Source organism: Cynoglossus semilaevis, chromosome 1, assembly GCF_000523025.1.
Source record: "Cynoglossus semilaevis isolate Cse_v1.0 chromosome 1, Cse_v1.0, whole genome shotgun sequence".
In the NCBI taxonomy this organism is placed as follows: Eukaryota; Metazoa; Chordata; class Actinopteri; order Pleuronectiformes; family Cynoglossidae; genus Cynoglossus; species Cynoglossus semilaevis.
The window spans coordinates 17941658-17958795 of NC_024307.1; the positions used below are offsets into that span (position 1 = coordinate 17941658).

The 17138-nt window shown below is 40.1% G+C and overlaps 2 protein-coding genes across 3 annotated transcripts; both read left to right on the plus strand.

Moving 5' to 3' along the window:
• The first annotated feature begins 44 nt into the window (after positions 1-44).
• Positions 45-7547, plus strand: pgrmc2 (progesterone receptor membrane component 2). The gene is made up of 3 exons (XM_008316076.3): positions 45-584; positions 2889-3044; positions 4676-7547. The coding sequence occupies exons 1-3, from the start codon at positions 233-235 to the stop codon at positions 4771-4773; spliced, it is 606 nt and encodes a 201-aa protein (XP_008314298.1). The 5' UTR covers positions 45-232; the 3' UTR covers positions 4774-7547.
• An 828-nt stretch (positions 7548-8375) lies between these two features.
• Positions 8376-16768, plus strand: jade1 (jade family PHD finger 1). Of its 2 annotated transcripts, none has more exons than XM_017038255.2 (11): positions 8376-8525; positions 10482-10564; positions 10982-11049; positions 11695-11852; positions 12334-12518; positions 12627-12838; positions 13030-13197; positions 13419-13535; positions 13628-14233; positions 14338-14485; positions 14627-16768. In XM_017038255.2, the coding sequence occupies exons 2-11, from the start codon at positions 10516-10518 to the stop codon at positions 15607-15609; spliced, it is 2694 nt and encodes an 897-aa protein (XP_016893744.1). In that variant the 5' UTR covers positions 8376-8525; positions 10482-10515; the 3' UTR covers positions 15610-16768. The 2 variants fall into 2 exon arrangements, with proteins under 2 accessions (XP_016893744.1, XP_016893743.1); XM_017038254.2 differs by lacking the exon at positions 8376-8525 and adding an exon at positions 9106-9385.
• The last annotated feature ends 370 nt before the right edge of the window (positions 16769-17138 follow it).

Sequence of the window (17138 nt, forward strand, 5' to 3'; positions counted from 1 at the left end):
TATAGTTGGTATATACTGTAATTTTATATTTTATATAACATAAAACCCATAAATAACTTTTAGTGACTCTGCAATAATACTTAACATCATATTTGTTGTTGAAAACCCACGTGGTTTGCCAGTGAAGCTATGGCACACAGTGTGTGCCCAAGTGTCTGACCTCAACTGTAAGTGCACGTTTTCCTGCGGTCAGTGAAGGCAGCACAGTTCAGGGGCGGGTAATCCTTGCAGTATGGCGGACGATGGAGACAGTTGGAGCGGAGCAGTTGACAGCAGCAATATCGGCGGCCAGGAGGCAACGGCAGCGGGGTCGAACGGGTTCGGCCTAGGCGCCATGTTGCTAAATATCAGTATCGTGGTAGTGGCGCTGGTGGTGTGCGTGGTGCTGTACCGGCGGTGGGGTAGGAAACTCGTTTCTTACGCGGCCCAAGGCGACGCGGCCTCGGCGCTTCCCAAGATGCGGAGACGGGACTTTACCCTGGAGCAGTTGCGGGAGTTCGACGGGCTCCAGAACCCGCGCATCCTGATGGCCGTAAACATGAAAGTGTTCGACGTAACCAGTGGGAAGAACTTTTACGGAAAAGGTGAGTGGGCAGTAGGTGTTTAACGGAAATTGACAACCGAGACAGTTCCACCGCAATCATCCGGGATTCGCCACTTTTGTCCCGGGCCAAATATTTGGGCGCAAACCGCTGTGTTAGCTTAGCTGAGCTGTTGGGCTTTGTGTTTATGAATGAGATGCTAACTGTCAGATAAACAACACGGCTCATCGACTCATTGTGTGACTATTTTAGTGAATTCGTAATTAATGTCGATAAACGTATTGTCCTTGTTAGACAAAACGTGTGTTTGACGTGGATTCTGTGTTGAATGTTTGAAGCAGTTAGCATTTTAGCTGTTTAGCCTGTTGACGTGAAGTCAAACAATTTTGTTTTGCTTTCCACCGTATTTCTGACATTGCCTGTTTTTTAACAGTATTGTCTTTTTTAGCAGACTGGGTGTAATTTAGTTTAATTTTGTCTTGTTATTAATATTTTTAACTTATTCTTGTTTTAACTGCCTCACTGGCATATATGTCTATTTTTGTCTTTTATTTTACACCTCATTCTCAGACCGCCCAGTGATGACACTCTCCATTATATATCAAAATATTTTTGTAGAATTATTATATCTACGTTTTTGGTTATGCTTAACCTTTGTCTGACATTTAATTGTTGGTTGTTAACATTTATAATGGAATCATAATCCCTTTATAGCTACTTTTAAACATCCACACTATATATATGTTTTCAGCACAACGAAACAAAAACCAAATGAAAGACAAAAAGTTTTTGTGAAAATAATAGAAGATTTTCAGACACCAGTGAAACTAACCTTGTGTTGTTTCACTGTAGGCAAGGTAGGTATTTTTCCCCACTCTACACACCCTGCAGCGAAAACCTCATTCCAGTTTCAGCGTTCACTGTTATAAACAACATGAGCTGAACTGCAATTTTCTGCTGGTTGGAATACCAGCTGTAGAAAGTGAACAGCCATGTTTTGAACTTGTGTGCAGCTCTTTCTTCTTCAGTATGTTTTGTATGTCATTGAAATGCTTAGCTAGCTTTCTGTTTCACTTGTTCTCTGACACGAATCACACTCTGACTCTCAGATAAACTATAATTATTGTAGCTAACATTCCCAGTTGGTCGTGTGTGTCATGTCTGCTTTTCCACACTGAGGTCAGTTCAGTGCTTGGAGTGAGACAGAGTTAGAGCTGCAGCAGCCAGTCTTTATTGGTCCTTTAAAGTCCAGTGTTTTAGTGACACTTTGGACATCAACAATAAATTATTTCTCCTCCTCAGCTTTAATAAAAAAGTGCATTCGTTTCAACATATTTTTGTCTCATGAACCTTGGAAAGTGTTGCATTTTTTTTAACATAGGTAACAAAATTGGAGTTCTTGAAAAAATACATTTGAAGAAGTAAGTCACAGACGTTTGTGCAGCAGACCTGTGCTGGTGATTAGATGTCTGTGCTGCAGGTGAGATGTTTGTGCAGCTGCAGTTGTCATTTCCAGCTGACACTCCAAGGCTTATCACACATTATGGCTAAAGTCTGACTCATGTTTTAGTTTGTAGTGATTAAAAGCATGAGTGAAAATCAGCACACAAAAAGAAACATTTCCACTCCATTTTTCTCATTGCAGTATGGTTGATGTGTTCAGCTCTTTCGTTTGTTATAACCTACTTGTTGTGTACATTGAGAGCACATCTTATCTGTGAGCTGATAAAAAAGACTCTTTTAACTTCATGGACTTTTTACTGTTGCTGCTGCCTGGGTTTCTCTCCTGTGTTGCACAATTACTCGCTGACACCTTATAAGTATCAGATTGTCATTGGGAGGATGATGGAATTAAAATTCTTCAGGACAGGAACCTTGATGTTACTACATATATTTGTGATCAATGTCACTTTAATTATGGGTTCCTACAATCCTTAGTCCCATTGCTGTTCAACTGCTGTAGTTTACGTTTGAACATATGATGCAACCTTTTCCACCTAAACACCTGGACCACATATTTGAAATATTTATAACTACATCTCCATTTCCAATAATTTGAAATGACATTCTGAAAGAAAAAGGTCTTAATTTAGACATTTTACTGTCACCGACTCATTCAGTTTCCACAGGACAATCCTATTAATCCCACCTTTGAATTGTGTTAAGTAAAGGTTTTATCATTGGCTTGTCTCTGATTTTCTTTATGTGTAGCAGGAGCTTCGGTCACATGATGCAGGTTCATCTTAGTAAATAAAAATTAACCTGTTACTTAGGTCAGAGTACCCCACAGTGGTTGAAGTCCTCATATTCCATCTTTTTTGTTTTTTTTTTTCTTTTTTTCTCCAGATGGTCCTTATGGCATTTTTGCAGGACGAGACGCATCAAGAGGCCTGGCCACTTTCTGCCTGGAGAAAGATGCCTTGAGGGACGAGTATGACGACCTTTCGGACCTCACTGCTGTGCAGATGGAGAGTGTCAGGGAGTGGGAGATGCAGTTCATGGGTAGGCTGACTTATTTCTACTACAGATTGTGGGAATTAGAAATACCGTTATCATCTCCTGTTCTCAAAATACAACTACTGGGCGCTGTCATTCTTTTTTCGAATGGTCTGAACAGGCCTTAGCTCATTTGCTTAGACATACTGTCAAGTCATTATTCTATATCAGACATCAAAAACACACACTAACCTGCATCTCTCTTAACATCTGCAACAAAGAGGGGAAAGTGGAAAAGCAAATTTAAAAAGCCCCTACTGGATGATGAATTTTACCTAATCTACCTATTTAGCTTAGATTAGGTTTAAGTAGACCTGGCCTTTCAACCATGGCATGGAAAGGTCAGCAACACTAACATCGAACAAACTTGATTTTTTTCTCTTGGTTTTCAGTCATTTCAAATATGTGAAAATGTCCGAGCTAAAAATAGTTTTGTACTCCTGCTGCCTGCCACATGTGCAGTCAAAGGGCCGCAGCAGTAAAGCGCCCTTCACTGATTTTCTGCTGCATCATGCTGCTCTTCATTCAGAGATTATTTGGTGTGGTGTGAGTGTAAATGTGTTTTAAACCCAGTGTTCACATTCAGATCTGAGCCTGCTCTTTCATGTTGAGTCTATATTTGGTGTGAAGTGGCTCGGAGTAACGTCTGGTTGCTGCAGACTGAAATAACGACCATGTGAACAGTGTGTTGGCCAGCTTTGAATGTGACTCATTGAATGATAAAAGAAGACAAAGTTCTCACAGCGAGCTCACTTGACACTGATCTGCTTATTCAGGAGAAATATTAAGTTTGTTATTATTAATATTTGTGAAATTGAACAGAGCAACAGCAACTGAGAGCTGAACAAAAAGTCTGATTTTAAAGGTGTCTCTTCTTTAGTTACACACTAGCGGTGGGGTGTGTGCGGTATGTTTGTGTCATCACATTAAAATGTGACCTGTCTGTGTGTCTGACCTGGGTGTGGTTTGACCTATCCTTATGTAACAGTGCTGTAAAATCCACTGTCTGTTCTGTAGCTCTGCAAAAACCTCGTAATTGGCTTCTTCCTTTCCATACTTCAACAACTACGTGATATATCCTGATTTACCAAGTTTCAATTCAAGTTAAAAAACAGCAACTCTGGATAATATATGTATATCTGGACTGATACTCTCTTTCAGGACATCTTTTTTTTGTTGGGATTAAAATTGTCTGATTTTGTTGCAGCTTTTCTGAAAATCTGTGCATGTTGTAATGTGTTTGTGTCTTTGGCTTAAAATGTTAAAGACCCTCTGCTTTTACCGTTGACTGTGTGAGAAAGTTACCTTGTGATCCAGCAGATAGCGTGCAAGGCAGATTATTATTTGTGACCCCCTGTTCGTCATCAACTTAAAACAGATTTTTGAAAAGTCAGTTGTTGAAAACTGGCTGTTTGAACTACAGATACAATACTGCAGTACCTATGTATGTAGGCTGCACAATTGTGACAACTACTGAGTCAAAGGCATCAATGCAATTCCTCACCTTTGTCATTAGTTATCATTCGATATCATCGATATCATCGTTATCATCCTGTAAATGTTCACTGGTTTGTCACTACTCATAGTTGACCGTTGGTGGTTGATAGTTTTTTTTTTTCTTCTTTTTTTTTTCTTAGAAAAATACGATTATGTTGGCCGGTTGCTGAAGCCTGGAGACGAGCCATCAGAATACACTGATGAGGAGGACATAAAGGACCACCTGAAACATGACTGAGCGGTTCCATTGACTCAACCAAAGCCAAGAGCCCCTGAAACAGCTGCGACAGGACGCCCCTATCCCCCAGAGCTGCCCCATCCTGTACCTGCTATCAACAGCCCCCCATCAAACCGCTCCTGAATCTGTCCAGAACTTTGGGCGGTGGTCAAACAGAAAAAGACGAGATCCTCAAAATCCTCCCTCATTATCAACTGACAAACAGCAAATAAAACCCTTCAAAGAGGCAGCAAACAGATGTCAGGGACGGGGCAGTGAGCTCACCACAGGAAACCAACCTAAGCGGAACCAGAAATATATTTTCAGGGAGGCAGAGGTTTAAAAGCTGCTGGCAGAATTTAGTCAGAAACAGGCTGGTCTCAGGCCAGATTTCTCTCTTTATCTGTGGCTTAGTCACTTCACATCAGGAGCCGCTTCAGCTTCAGACAGCGTATCTATCTATCTATCATTCAGTCGGTCACTCAGTCATTTGTGTGTTGTGTTTAAAGCAGAGAGGGCAGCAATGTTGCGGTCTTACCAAAGGTAACAGGCAGGTGTTGCATTTTCCTGTTGTGTTTTTGTAGTGTATGCACTACTAGTTTTCTTTGTTTGTCACCATGTGATTTAATTGAATAGCATATAGGGAGAGATGCTGGGAGGGGGTTGTTTTTGTTGTTTTTTGAGCAGGATTGGAAGGGGCAGGGGGACAAAGATCCTGCCACACAAACTTGTTTTTTCAATCACATCACACAGATTGATGGGGAAACAAAGGGAAGGTCATGAAAGTCCTAAAAAGAAATCAATCGACTCAATTGTTTACATGCCTCAGATGCTAGCTGCAAGTCTGTAGATTCCCCTGAGAAATGGTCCAAGTATTAATCGTGCCTTATTTCGTTTGTCGTGTCCAGTCATGATGAGTGTGACGGAAAATAAATCGAAAAGGGGCAGAGGTGTCGCTCGGTTTTCCCTGTAGGCTTAGAGGAGATGTTAATGTTTATGTTGGGGGGGCGGGCTGTCACTTTTTAGCCAAATAAATTAATGTTATGATCATATTTGCCTCTGACTATCTGAAGTAGTGACCTTGGGATCCAGCAGGAGGTGCTCTTACCATTGAGGTAAACCTTTACAGATATATTGGACCAGTTTTATTTACATTTCTGTAGCTAAATGATAGTAATTGTCACCTGGAATAAGTAGTTTTGGTGTAGTATCATTGTTGGCCACTGGAGGTCGCGTCACAAACTCACTTCCATATATCCTTTCAACCATTCTGAAAAATGACACTTTTATAAAGTGTTGCTAAAAGACAAACCTTTACATTAGATTTGCCATACATATAGTTTTAGATGCATAACTGACAGTGGCCTGCAGGGGCAGGTGCCACATTATCACCAATGGTATCCACCGTCCGTTTCTGCAGTTAATTTTTTGTGTTATTCACCAAATCTTCTGGTTGTTGACATTGTGATAGAATCAGGTGTGAACAAAAGTTTGTCTTTTGGAGTGTAAGGACTTGTGTGTTTAGCTCCAACTAGCTTGTGTCACAAAAAGGTTACGTAGTGGTTATCTTCTGCCATGAACCCATCACGCGCTGCATCTCAATGCTCCTCCGTCCTTGACTGTATCAGGTCTTAACACTGAAGACGGGCTATACCGTTAGAGCTCAGATTACATGAATACAGCACGATGTTCCTTGTTGTGGAGGCAGTGTCCACATCAATAATGTCAGTTAAAGAAAGGTAGATGAGTGGGGCGCTAAATCTGTCACATGATTGATCAGAGGCTTTTTGTGATAGCAGCTCTTTATGTGTTCTTATGTGTGGCTTTTTGTCAAAAAACCTTTGCACATCATTTGGCCGAGAGTTATCAGAACTATCCAGCAGAGGGCACTGTACACACCGCTTAAACCTAGCTCCTCTCTTCGTCTGACAGTAAATATTCAGTGACGCTACCGTGTTGTTGTTGTCAGGATAAAAGTAAAATGAGCAGACAGAAGTGTCTGAGGAGCAGCATATTTTCGAGTAATACAGAACCGGGGAGTTTCACTACTTTGGTCATTTGAGGTAAAAACAAAACATAACAGCTGGTGTTTGTGTGACCTTTTGTGATCTATTTGGTAAAAGTGACAGTCCTTTGTTGATTCCGTTGACCTTTTAAGAGAAATGGGCATCCTGAAAAATGTGTGAGATTCTTGACTGACTTTGGTTTAAAACTGTGTCTCAACACTTCTCAAGTGTTGAGATCATTGTCGGCTCTGTCCGTTTCATTTACAAGGTCAATGGATCATTGGTCCTCACACAGAGTGTGATTTTTCTGCTCCTGCTCTTTGTAAATAGTTGTTCTAAATCCTTCAGTGTTACTGCCATACTTCTGTAGATGATGAACTCCATATACGTGTTCAGTGCTATGTCGTATCGGCCAAACCCGCCAAGGTTTAGGTTTTTGTTTCTTTCTTGTTTTCTGAACCTTCTGGTTAAATTTAAAAAAATGTAAAAGTAATAAAACAATTTAAAAAAAAGATAGGAGAGTTGCTAAGTGCTGCAGGGCCAGACCGGGAGCTTATGTTGTTTTTTTGTTTTGTTTTGTTTTGTTTTTTTCAAGCCATTGCTTTTCCTGTAAATATAGCTATCCTTTTATTAAAGGCATGTGCAACAACAACGTGAGCTATGCTGGAATTCCCACCACGTCATGTATTTAAATGTCAGGCTGTGTGAGAAAGTGTGTGTGTGTGTATGTGTGGGTCTGTGTGACAGAAGGGGTTTGTTCAAATGGAATAAACTGATTTGATTCATAAATACAGACTTCTGAGCATTTATATATCGTGACATTGCTTCAACTTGGTTGACTGTTGCTGAAAGATAAAACAGTAAAGATCACAGGTACTGAAATAAAGTCCATCAACACATAAACTAATAAGTATAGCAAAATAGCTCAAAGATGACAAGACATCAAAAGATTGACAAAAGTTCATAAAAATGTAAAAAGAATACAGTTCCCTTAAAGATCTTTGCATATTGACCAAAAAAAAAGAAAAGAAATTTGACCTGAAAAGATAGCCAAAAATAAAAGCTTGCTGAATTGTATCCAGGAACAGTTAAGCAAAACGAATTGATGGTTAATTGAGACAAATGGTAGTATTTGTCTTATTTGTATTAAGCCTGTAACAGGGTCATTTTCTTCACAGGTAAATTAGAACAAAAATGATGGTGTAGTCACGTAGAGGGGTTTTATTGCACCTCGTCCCAAGGTGCACAGTGACAAAAAAATACCTGATGCAAAACAAGTGAGGATAAAATACAAATAAATGCTGAATCTTTCAATAACTCAGACGTTCAAACAAAACTAACTCAAGGCAAGTTTCTTTCAGTACCTTGGTGTTGCTCCTAGCCAACTTGACATTCCCCTTCTCGCTTGCTTCTCAGGCACTCAACAGCCTTTGTATACTCATTTCAATAATTTCATTACTATCTTTGTAATGATTTGATGTTTGTTAACGTTTTTATTTTACACACCACACTTTCTTATTTACATTTATTTATTGCATTTTATAACCCTCTGAAGCTTACTTTTGTATAACGTTTTGGTTCATGGTTTGAACACAAAAACACTGGCCTCAGGCGGCCTCTTGTGATACTGCAACCCGGGTATGGGTCACCCCCAGCCCCTCCTCTCTGTTTGTTTGTGGAATGCACTGCAGGTCAAGCGGAACTGTGGGAGAGAAGTGCGCATCCTCTAACAGTCAGACAACAGCTTTGTTCATCCAGACCTTTTCCGTATGTACTGTCATCTTTACTTCACTCTATATTCGTGTGTATGTCTGTGTTGTTGTATTTAAACGAGCGTGCGCGGAAACGCAACATCGTCATTTCAAAATGGCGCCAAATATTGAGCAGCCGAGCCAGTGGCTCTGCGCTGTTGACGAAGGCTTCGCTACACCAGCAAAACAAAATAATCAGTGCTATTAACCCGTTCATAAATGCATGTAGCTCAAATTGATCACTGGTAGTAATGTTTTAATCTAAAGATTAAACTCAACCTTAAACAAAGAGTTTATGTTATCTGGATTTAAATATATAGAGCATGACATCAGAATCGACTTGACGTTTAAACGTTGCTTTTAGCATCCAGCTTCTGTCGCTTTTCGAGCGCCACTTGAGATGTTCTGCGCATGAGCAATTGTGGGACGTTTACGATTATTATGGGAAAAACTTCCAGGAATTTATACACCGTTGTATTTGAACATTTAAATTCGTAACCAGACGATGTTTTTTCCTGAAGATAACATTGTCTACATATTTGATGTTGGAAAGTCTTTAGACCTTATAGAAAAAGTTTAGGAAGAGTGATATAAATTAGCCACTGAAGAAAGAAAACAAGTCAAGATGCATTTTAAATTTGTTATTGGGTGCAATTTTTTTTTATTTCAAACCGTTATTATATTATATACGGAAGAAAATAAGCTTTGCATTACCTTTTGAAAATCCGAGTTTATTCTGGGTACGTGAACACAGCATAGCCAGTGCCGGAAAAAGCAAGTCGTTATCCTGCCGCACAGGCGCAAAAAAGGTCGGATTTCAGATACGATTGGTCTTAGCCGCTCATGCTAACCAACAACGTCAGCTATACGTACATGGTACGTATTAAAACTATAACCACGGCAACTTGATAAAGTTAAACGGATTTAAATGCAGTTGCTAATAAGTTATTCTGCAGTTTTATTTCAATTTCAATGATTCATATTTTGCCCGAGGGCGCAAGGAGTGGGTGGGCCCGCATGTTGCATAACAGAAGTAGTTGATTAGCGATTGCCAGTGTAGTTTAAACTGGAATTTTGCAGGATTCTGATGTTATATACGTTGCCTGAACTCTCACTGTAAATATAATATATCCACCTCACGTATGTTTATTTTTGAAAAATAAGGGTGAATTTACTATATGTTAAATTGCTACTGACTACAGTTAGCCGCTAGTTTAGCTTTACACAAATGCGTTTTTTTGAATAACGGACGTCGCAAATTCAAACCGCAACTGCTAGCTTGCTGTTAGCCACTGCGTACCCTGACTGTTGGTCTAAGGTTGATATCGCTGGTGTGTTTAGAAGCGTCCTCTGTGGTTTTTAGGCGCTAACAGCTGAGAAGAAGTGGAGTTTTCTGTTTGTGTGCAGCATGTGGTAACTTCTGTTGTCATCTCTCTTGGTCTCTTACGCACTCTTCCCCCCCTCGCTCTCAGTGTGTGCGTGTTTGTAAGAGTATACGAACGTCCCCCGAGGGCTGCGTTGCTGTCAGATAAACATAGAAACATGTGTAACTCTGTCAGTGTTTGGTTGTGTTTAAATTGTTATAATATACATTATAACATAAAGCCATTAATGTTATAATATACATTATAACATAAAGCAACAAAGGTCCTTATCTACCACCATTTTTTATCTTGTATACAAAAAACTTAATATTTGTTGTAATGTATTTTATTCTACGTTAATCAAATAGAACATTTTGATACATTCTGATTTTTACTGTTTATCGACACGAGGTGTTTCTGATTAATTAATTATGCATACGCGATGTTATTTATGGGTTATTTATTACTACATCAATATAAATATAATAAAATACAGTCATTTTTCATAATTGAACATATGTCGCATTTGTCAGCTTAATTCAAACTTTTCGACTTGGATCAGAAAGCTTTAGTATCAGTCCTTAAAATTTCTTCATCTCATTTTAAAGAGTTCCTACCTTGGTGCACATAAGACTGGCAACAATGAAGAGGAGCAGGCATCCCAGCACCAGTGATGAGTCTGACAATGGAAGTAAGTATAATGTATATTTCCTGCTGCTGAATCATCCACTCCACTCTAAATGTAGGTCATCTTCCTCCAATGTAGTTGTGAAAGTCTAAGAATCTGAATTGATGTTAGTTAGATTGGTCACTGTCGGCGTTTTTACCCTGAAAATGTTAGGGTTAGAGTCTGTAAATAAGTTTGCTTTTTGTTGGATTAATAAAAGTTAGATTTTTATCATCACACATTTAGTTTGAATTGAGGTAAGGCGTTCACAGATGTTTAATTTAGTTGTTTAGATGTTGTTAGATGTTTGAAATTTGGTTTCATATAGATGTAAAAATGTTTAAACATTGGTTTAACAAATTAGAATAATATGGTAATAAACAGTGAAAAGTGAATGTTAATGAAGTCCTGCTGGTGTTGACTTTGATCTTTTAATCGCAGGTAGCTCCACCTCCTGGTCCCAACATTCATCACAGCCAAGGAGGGGGACGGGACAGAAACCCTCTGAGGTAAGGGTTTCATTGTGAAGATAAATGGAGAACATATATTCTATTTTTTTTTTTTCATATTATTAAGTATTTTACTGTAATTAAAGTAATTGTTAGACATTTAGTTTCTCCTGAATAGTCTGTGAACATCAGGTCCTTTGAACATTGGCCAATCCATTTGAACCAAAACAACTGTGTGGAAAAAGCTAGCCACTGATTGGTTGTTTCCTTGTCAGCTGACTGACTGCTTCCTGTTCAGTGCTTTTGTAAACACTGAGTAAACATAAGGAAAACCTTAGTTATACATGAGAAAAGACCTTTGTCTTTATTGTATTATTATATTATGAGAACAGCAGTTTAAGTTTAATTTAAATCCCCTCTCCTCCCTAATTTATTTTTTAAATAATATCAAATAAAATATTAATTTTTTTTTTTACATTAAAAAGTTTTGAAGCATTTGTTGAACTTTTAAAACAGTCATTTTTATAAATGACATTATTTCATTAAAACAATATTGTTTTGTTTCTTGCTTGCATATAAATTATTATATTATTAGAAAAATAATATTCATTATAATGTATCTAATAGATTCTTGTTTTGAGGGCTAATCATCATTATAGTTTATTTTTTCAAACGTCACCTGATGTCCCCTACTCTTGCTTTTAGGTTTTCAGAACTGATCTGATCACAGCAATGAAGGTGCACGACTCACACTCTTTAAACCCAGAGGATTATTACATTCTAGCTGATCAATGGAGACAGGAGTGGGAGAAGGGAGTCCAGGTCCCTGTTAGCCCCCAGTCCATTCCACAGCCTGTCACCAGGTAACAACACAGGAGGGGAACCATTTAGATTTCGTTCGTGCACAACACCTTATTTGGGCAGTAGTGCATGGGTGGTTAAGGAAGTGGACATGGGTTCAGAGGGTTTCAGGTTCGAGTCCACCAGCTGCCAAGTTACCACTGAGGTGTTCTGAGCATGGCACTGTCCCCACGCACTGCTCCCTGGGCACTTAAAGCTGCCACTATTCACTTTGGTGATGGGTTAAAAACTGAGGTCACAGTTGGTTGTGTGTGCAGTGGTGAGCTGTGTCACAGTGACAGGAGTTCACTTTTTTAATTTGAAAATGAAATGGTTCCTACTAATTAAATTCCAGTGTCTGTTGTACGCTGCATTTCAAAAGAAACCCCCTCAGATTTTTAAAACTTCTACTTGGTTACAGTGTATCCTTTTTTGTTAAAGACTGTTATCATCTCTTCTTAAGCTATGTCCTTCAAACCTCAACACTTTCTCATTCTGCTGCAGGGTTTTGGCAGAGAAAGGCAGTGAAGTCATGTTTGTCCGACCAAAGAAGTTGATCAGAACGTCTGGAGCCGAGGCGCTGGGCTACGTCGATATACGGACTTTAGCAGAAGGGATGTGTCGTTACGACCTGGATAAAGAAGATGTGGCCTGGCTGCAGATCATCAATCGGGAGTTCACATCGATGGGTTCGTACCAAAACACAAATTGAAACTTTTAATAAACAGATATTCAGGAAGCAGTTCTGCAGACTGATAAACAGGTTTGATAATATTTTCTCTGACATTTGTTTTCAGCGATGGTGCAGCTAGATGAGATGACAATGGAGAAGCTGATGGAGGAGTTTGAACACCGCTGTTATGAGAACATGACTCATGCTATGGAGACGGAGGAAGGTCTAGGCATCGAGTACGACGAGGATGTGGTCTGTGATGTGTGTCAGTCACCAGACGGAGAGGACAACAATGAGATGGTGTTCTGTGACAAGTGCAACATCTGTGTTCACCAGGTCAGAACCAATGTGCAGACTCACTTTAAAGGGATAGTTCGAATATTTTTTTGCTGAGGTTTGGATGAGGTGATGTGTAAATGAAATTAGTCTTTACCTGTTGGATAACTGAGAGAATGACAAATGGTAGTTAACAGACAGGAATTGCCAAAATAGACAGCTGTAGATTTCAAGCACATGGTTTGTTACAGGCTTGTTACGGCATCCAGAAAGTCCCTACAGGCAGCTGGTTGTGTAGAATTTGTGCTCTGGGCATTCTGCCTAAATGTCAGCTGTGTCCCAAGAAGGGTGGAGCTATGAAACCCACCCGCAGTGGAACCAAGTGGGTCCATGTCAGCTGTGCCTTGTGGATTCCAGAGGTGAATATGATTCTTGTTATTTTTCTGTTCTACAATACTTTTTTAAAAATATTTGATGAAAAATTTCCATCCAAACAAATCAGTTGACAAATGATTTGACAAATCATTCGTTGAGTAAATCTTTAAAATAATGAGTGGAACCCTCAGTCACATGTCTAGAAACATTAATTAAAATCTTTTCAAAGAATCACTCACAGGCTCAATAAATGTCTTCTGTGCAGGTAAGCATCGCAAATCCAGAGAAGATGGAACCGATCACAAACGTGTCCCACATCCCCAGTAACAGGTGGGCTCTGATCTGCTGCCTGTGTAAAGAGAAGGCAGGAGCATGTATACAGGTAAGGAGCACCAGATAAACCAGTACCAGAAACCTTACTTGATTTCCCGACCCCTACATTAGATGTAACTGACACTTCTGTGTTCGTTCCAGTGCTCTGCTAAAAACTGTCGAACGGCCTTCCATGTGACCTGTGGTCTTCATGCCAAGCTGGAGATGAACACCATCCTGACTGAGGACGACGAGGTTAAGTTCAAGTCCTTCTGTCCCCAGCACTCAGGACTGGAAGGAGCTTTGGCAGGTGGTGAAGAGGAAGAGGAGGAGAAGGAGTGCATCAGAGATAAGAAGTGCAGGAGGAGGGGCAGAGTGAGTGGAGGGGGAGATAATAGTCGGTCTGCTCCCTCCTTTTCAACGGCATCTTCCCGTGCAGCTGCTCAGCTCACTGACAGAAGTGATCAACAAGACCTGAGCAGTCGTCAGCAGGAGAAAAGAGTCAACCTGCGAAAGCTAAAGCTGCAGGAGATGGAGGAGGAGTTCTACCAGTTTGTGGAGGTGGACGAGGTGGCTGCTCACTTGAAGCTGCCACCGGAGATGGTGGACTTTCTATACCAGTATTGGAAGCTAAAACGTAAAGCCAACTTCAACCAACCACTGCTAACACCCAAAAAAGACGAGGAGGAGAGTCTGGCCCGGCGGGAGCATGAGGTTCTGCTTCGACGACTGCAGCTCTTTACGCATCTACGGCAGGACTTGGAGAGAGTGAGTCTGAGAGGACATCGAGGCACAATGGAGATAAGAATGGAAAAAAGACACTGATGGTGACTTTGTGTTCAATTTTAAAATGGATTTCTTCTGCTCCCCAGGTCCGTAACCTGACCTACATGGTGACCCGCAGGGAGAAGATGAAGAGATCGCTCTGCAGAGTCCAAGAGCAGATCTTCCACCACCAGGTCAGGCTGCTGGACCAGGAGCTGCTGGACCAGGAGCTGCTGGACCAGGGGCTGCTCACAGGTCAGTTACTTTTTATATATATATATATATATATGAATATATATATAGATATATATATATAGATATTTAAACATTTAATTAACTCTACATATACATGTAATTTACTCTACATTAATAGTTAAGTGCGTTTGTGTCTTTCAGGAAGTCCTTTGCTTAAGGACTCAGAGAGTCTCTTGTCTTCGGGCAGTTTTTCTTCTCAGGACTCAAACTCTGGCTCCTCCTGGACTCAGTCTGGATCCAAAAGCAGCTCAGCTTCTATAAAGCAGAGAAAGAATAAGAGCAGGGATAAAAAAAGTCTGTGTGACTTTCCTCGCACCTCTCACAAGAAGGAGAATCTGAGCAAACCACTGGAGAACAAGGACAGTAAAAACTACTGTGTCAAAGAATGCACAGACGACGCTGGAGTCCAAAGTCTTGAGTCCGCTGACAAGACTTGCTTCCCCAAACTCCACAAGTCTGTGGTTTTTCAGGTGAAAGCTGAAAGCAGGAAAAGTGTGAAACGTGATAACAATCAGGACCATGAGGAGCGGAGGAGGAAAAGAAGGGTTGTGGAGGAGGAGGATGAAGAGATGAGCTTCTGCAGCCAAACCAGGAACAGGAGCAGATGTAAACATCTGGAAAAAACCGTGTCCATTAGACTGGTGGACATCCGGAGTTCGGACCATAACAACTTCTTCACTGAGGAAGGAGTAACCAGGAGAAACCCCGCCTCCCTGGCCTTTACCACCAACAGTAAATTTAACAAAGGCAGCCTGTCATCAGGCAACACTGACACTAAAGCTAACATTTGGATGAAGAAAAGCCAGGCTTCTGACAGAACGCTGGGAGGAACCGTCAGAGGCTGGGGAAAGTTTAGGATCCCAAAGAGGATGGAGAGACCACTGACAGTGAGAGGGAGGGAGGAGGAGCTACAGAAGCCGCTCCTTAGACCTCTCATCAACACACCCGTCACCTCCCAGCTGCGGACCAGACTCCGTGATGGCTTCACCTCTGACCCCAGGCCTACAGATGGTGAGGTGGAGCGATGTTCCAAACGCTACCACTCCCACCAGCTGAGGGGAGACACATCCCTCAGCCGTCGCTACAACTCTGACATCATCCGACGCGGTGTGCTGGCATCCTGATAACTGACCATAAGCTGCACCGTATTTGTGAATGAGAAGAGCGACTGACGGACTGTCAGTTGCTTTTATTTTTCTTGATCTGTTAAAATGCCTAGATTTAAAAAAAGAAACAAACAGAGCTGGTATTTATTTTTTATTTGTAAGATATGTAAAAGTGGGAAATATTTTACTTTTTACCTTATTTTGAGCTAGTTTTATTTTTTAATATTTTCAAAGAGCAGTTTTTTTATGTGGATGTAATATCTGTACCGCTGCCCCCTTTATTCATTTTTTTGCAACTAAGCTAAATCTAAAAAAAAAACAAAAAAACAAAAATTCAATCACCCAGGTCACCAGTAACACAGTTGAACTCACTAATGAAGTGAATAAGCTAGTATTGTGTCTACGTACATTTTCCTATAGACCTTGATATGACTTGATAAGAAAAGTTTACACCAGTGTAAGAAACCTGCTATTTTATCAAACAAGCCTTTGATTTAGAATCTATGGTCAGTTTACCCTGAGGTCTGTTCCTGCAGCTGTGTTCTCAGCAACAGCCACGCTGTTTCTAGACGAAGACCAGCAGGGGGCACTTGTACATTTCAGGAGGTATACATTTTACATCCACACTTCAGAAAACTAGAGTCTAAATTATCTCTTTACAGTAGATGATGTCAAGTTGCCACTCAAAAATGCTCTCTGAGATATTTACAAGAAGCAGATTATTTTTTTGGGACCACAGGCTTCGATCGTTGTTTGTATTTGACATAGTAATAACAGAGAACTCGACCACTTGTCGACTGCACTTAAAGGAAAAAAGCTAAACAAATAAATATTAGTTCAGTCTGTCGCTCGCAGGGAAATGGTTTTACACAGGAAGTCACGCTGCTCCCTGAATTCATCATAAGAATCAATGTATAAAAGTCGTCCTTTTGTTCAGCACTTATTTGTACGGGAACTACGGTCGACTAGTCTCCAACACGTGCCTAAAATTTAATTTGAAGTTTGCACTACCAGAGAACAGAGCAGGTGTGAGAGTAGATTTATTTTTTACACTGAAAAAATCTTTTGTATCCTCAGCCACTCCTGTGCTACTACTGTTATGCAAAATCCCTAAACTCTTGTTCTCTTTGTCAAAAGGAAAGGAATAAAGGTTTCTGCAGGACTAAAGAAAAGAAAAGGTCTGTTCTCTGCCTTCTTCGTGAATTTTAGTTTGTACTTGTTAATGCCTTGTTAACACGTGGTATTTAAAAAGCGTTTTGAAAAACAATTTGGAAAATACATTTTTTGGGAATATTTTAGCAAAACCCCAATTTTTTATCAGATTTTGATGAAAATGTTAGAATTTGTTTTTCAGAATTTTATCTTTTCTGCATGTTTCTCATCAAAATATGGTGTTATGAAAACAATTTTGAAAATGTTTTTTTTTTATTTTGCTCAAAGCCCAAATATTTGGTTAGATGTTGAAAATTCTGGTGAAAATCATTTTTGAAAAATCTCTTTGAAATTACCATCATGCAGAAAGGCAGCATGTTTTAGGACATAGTCTT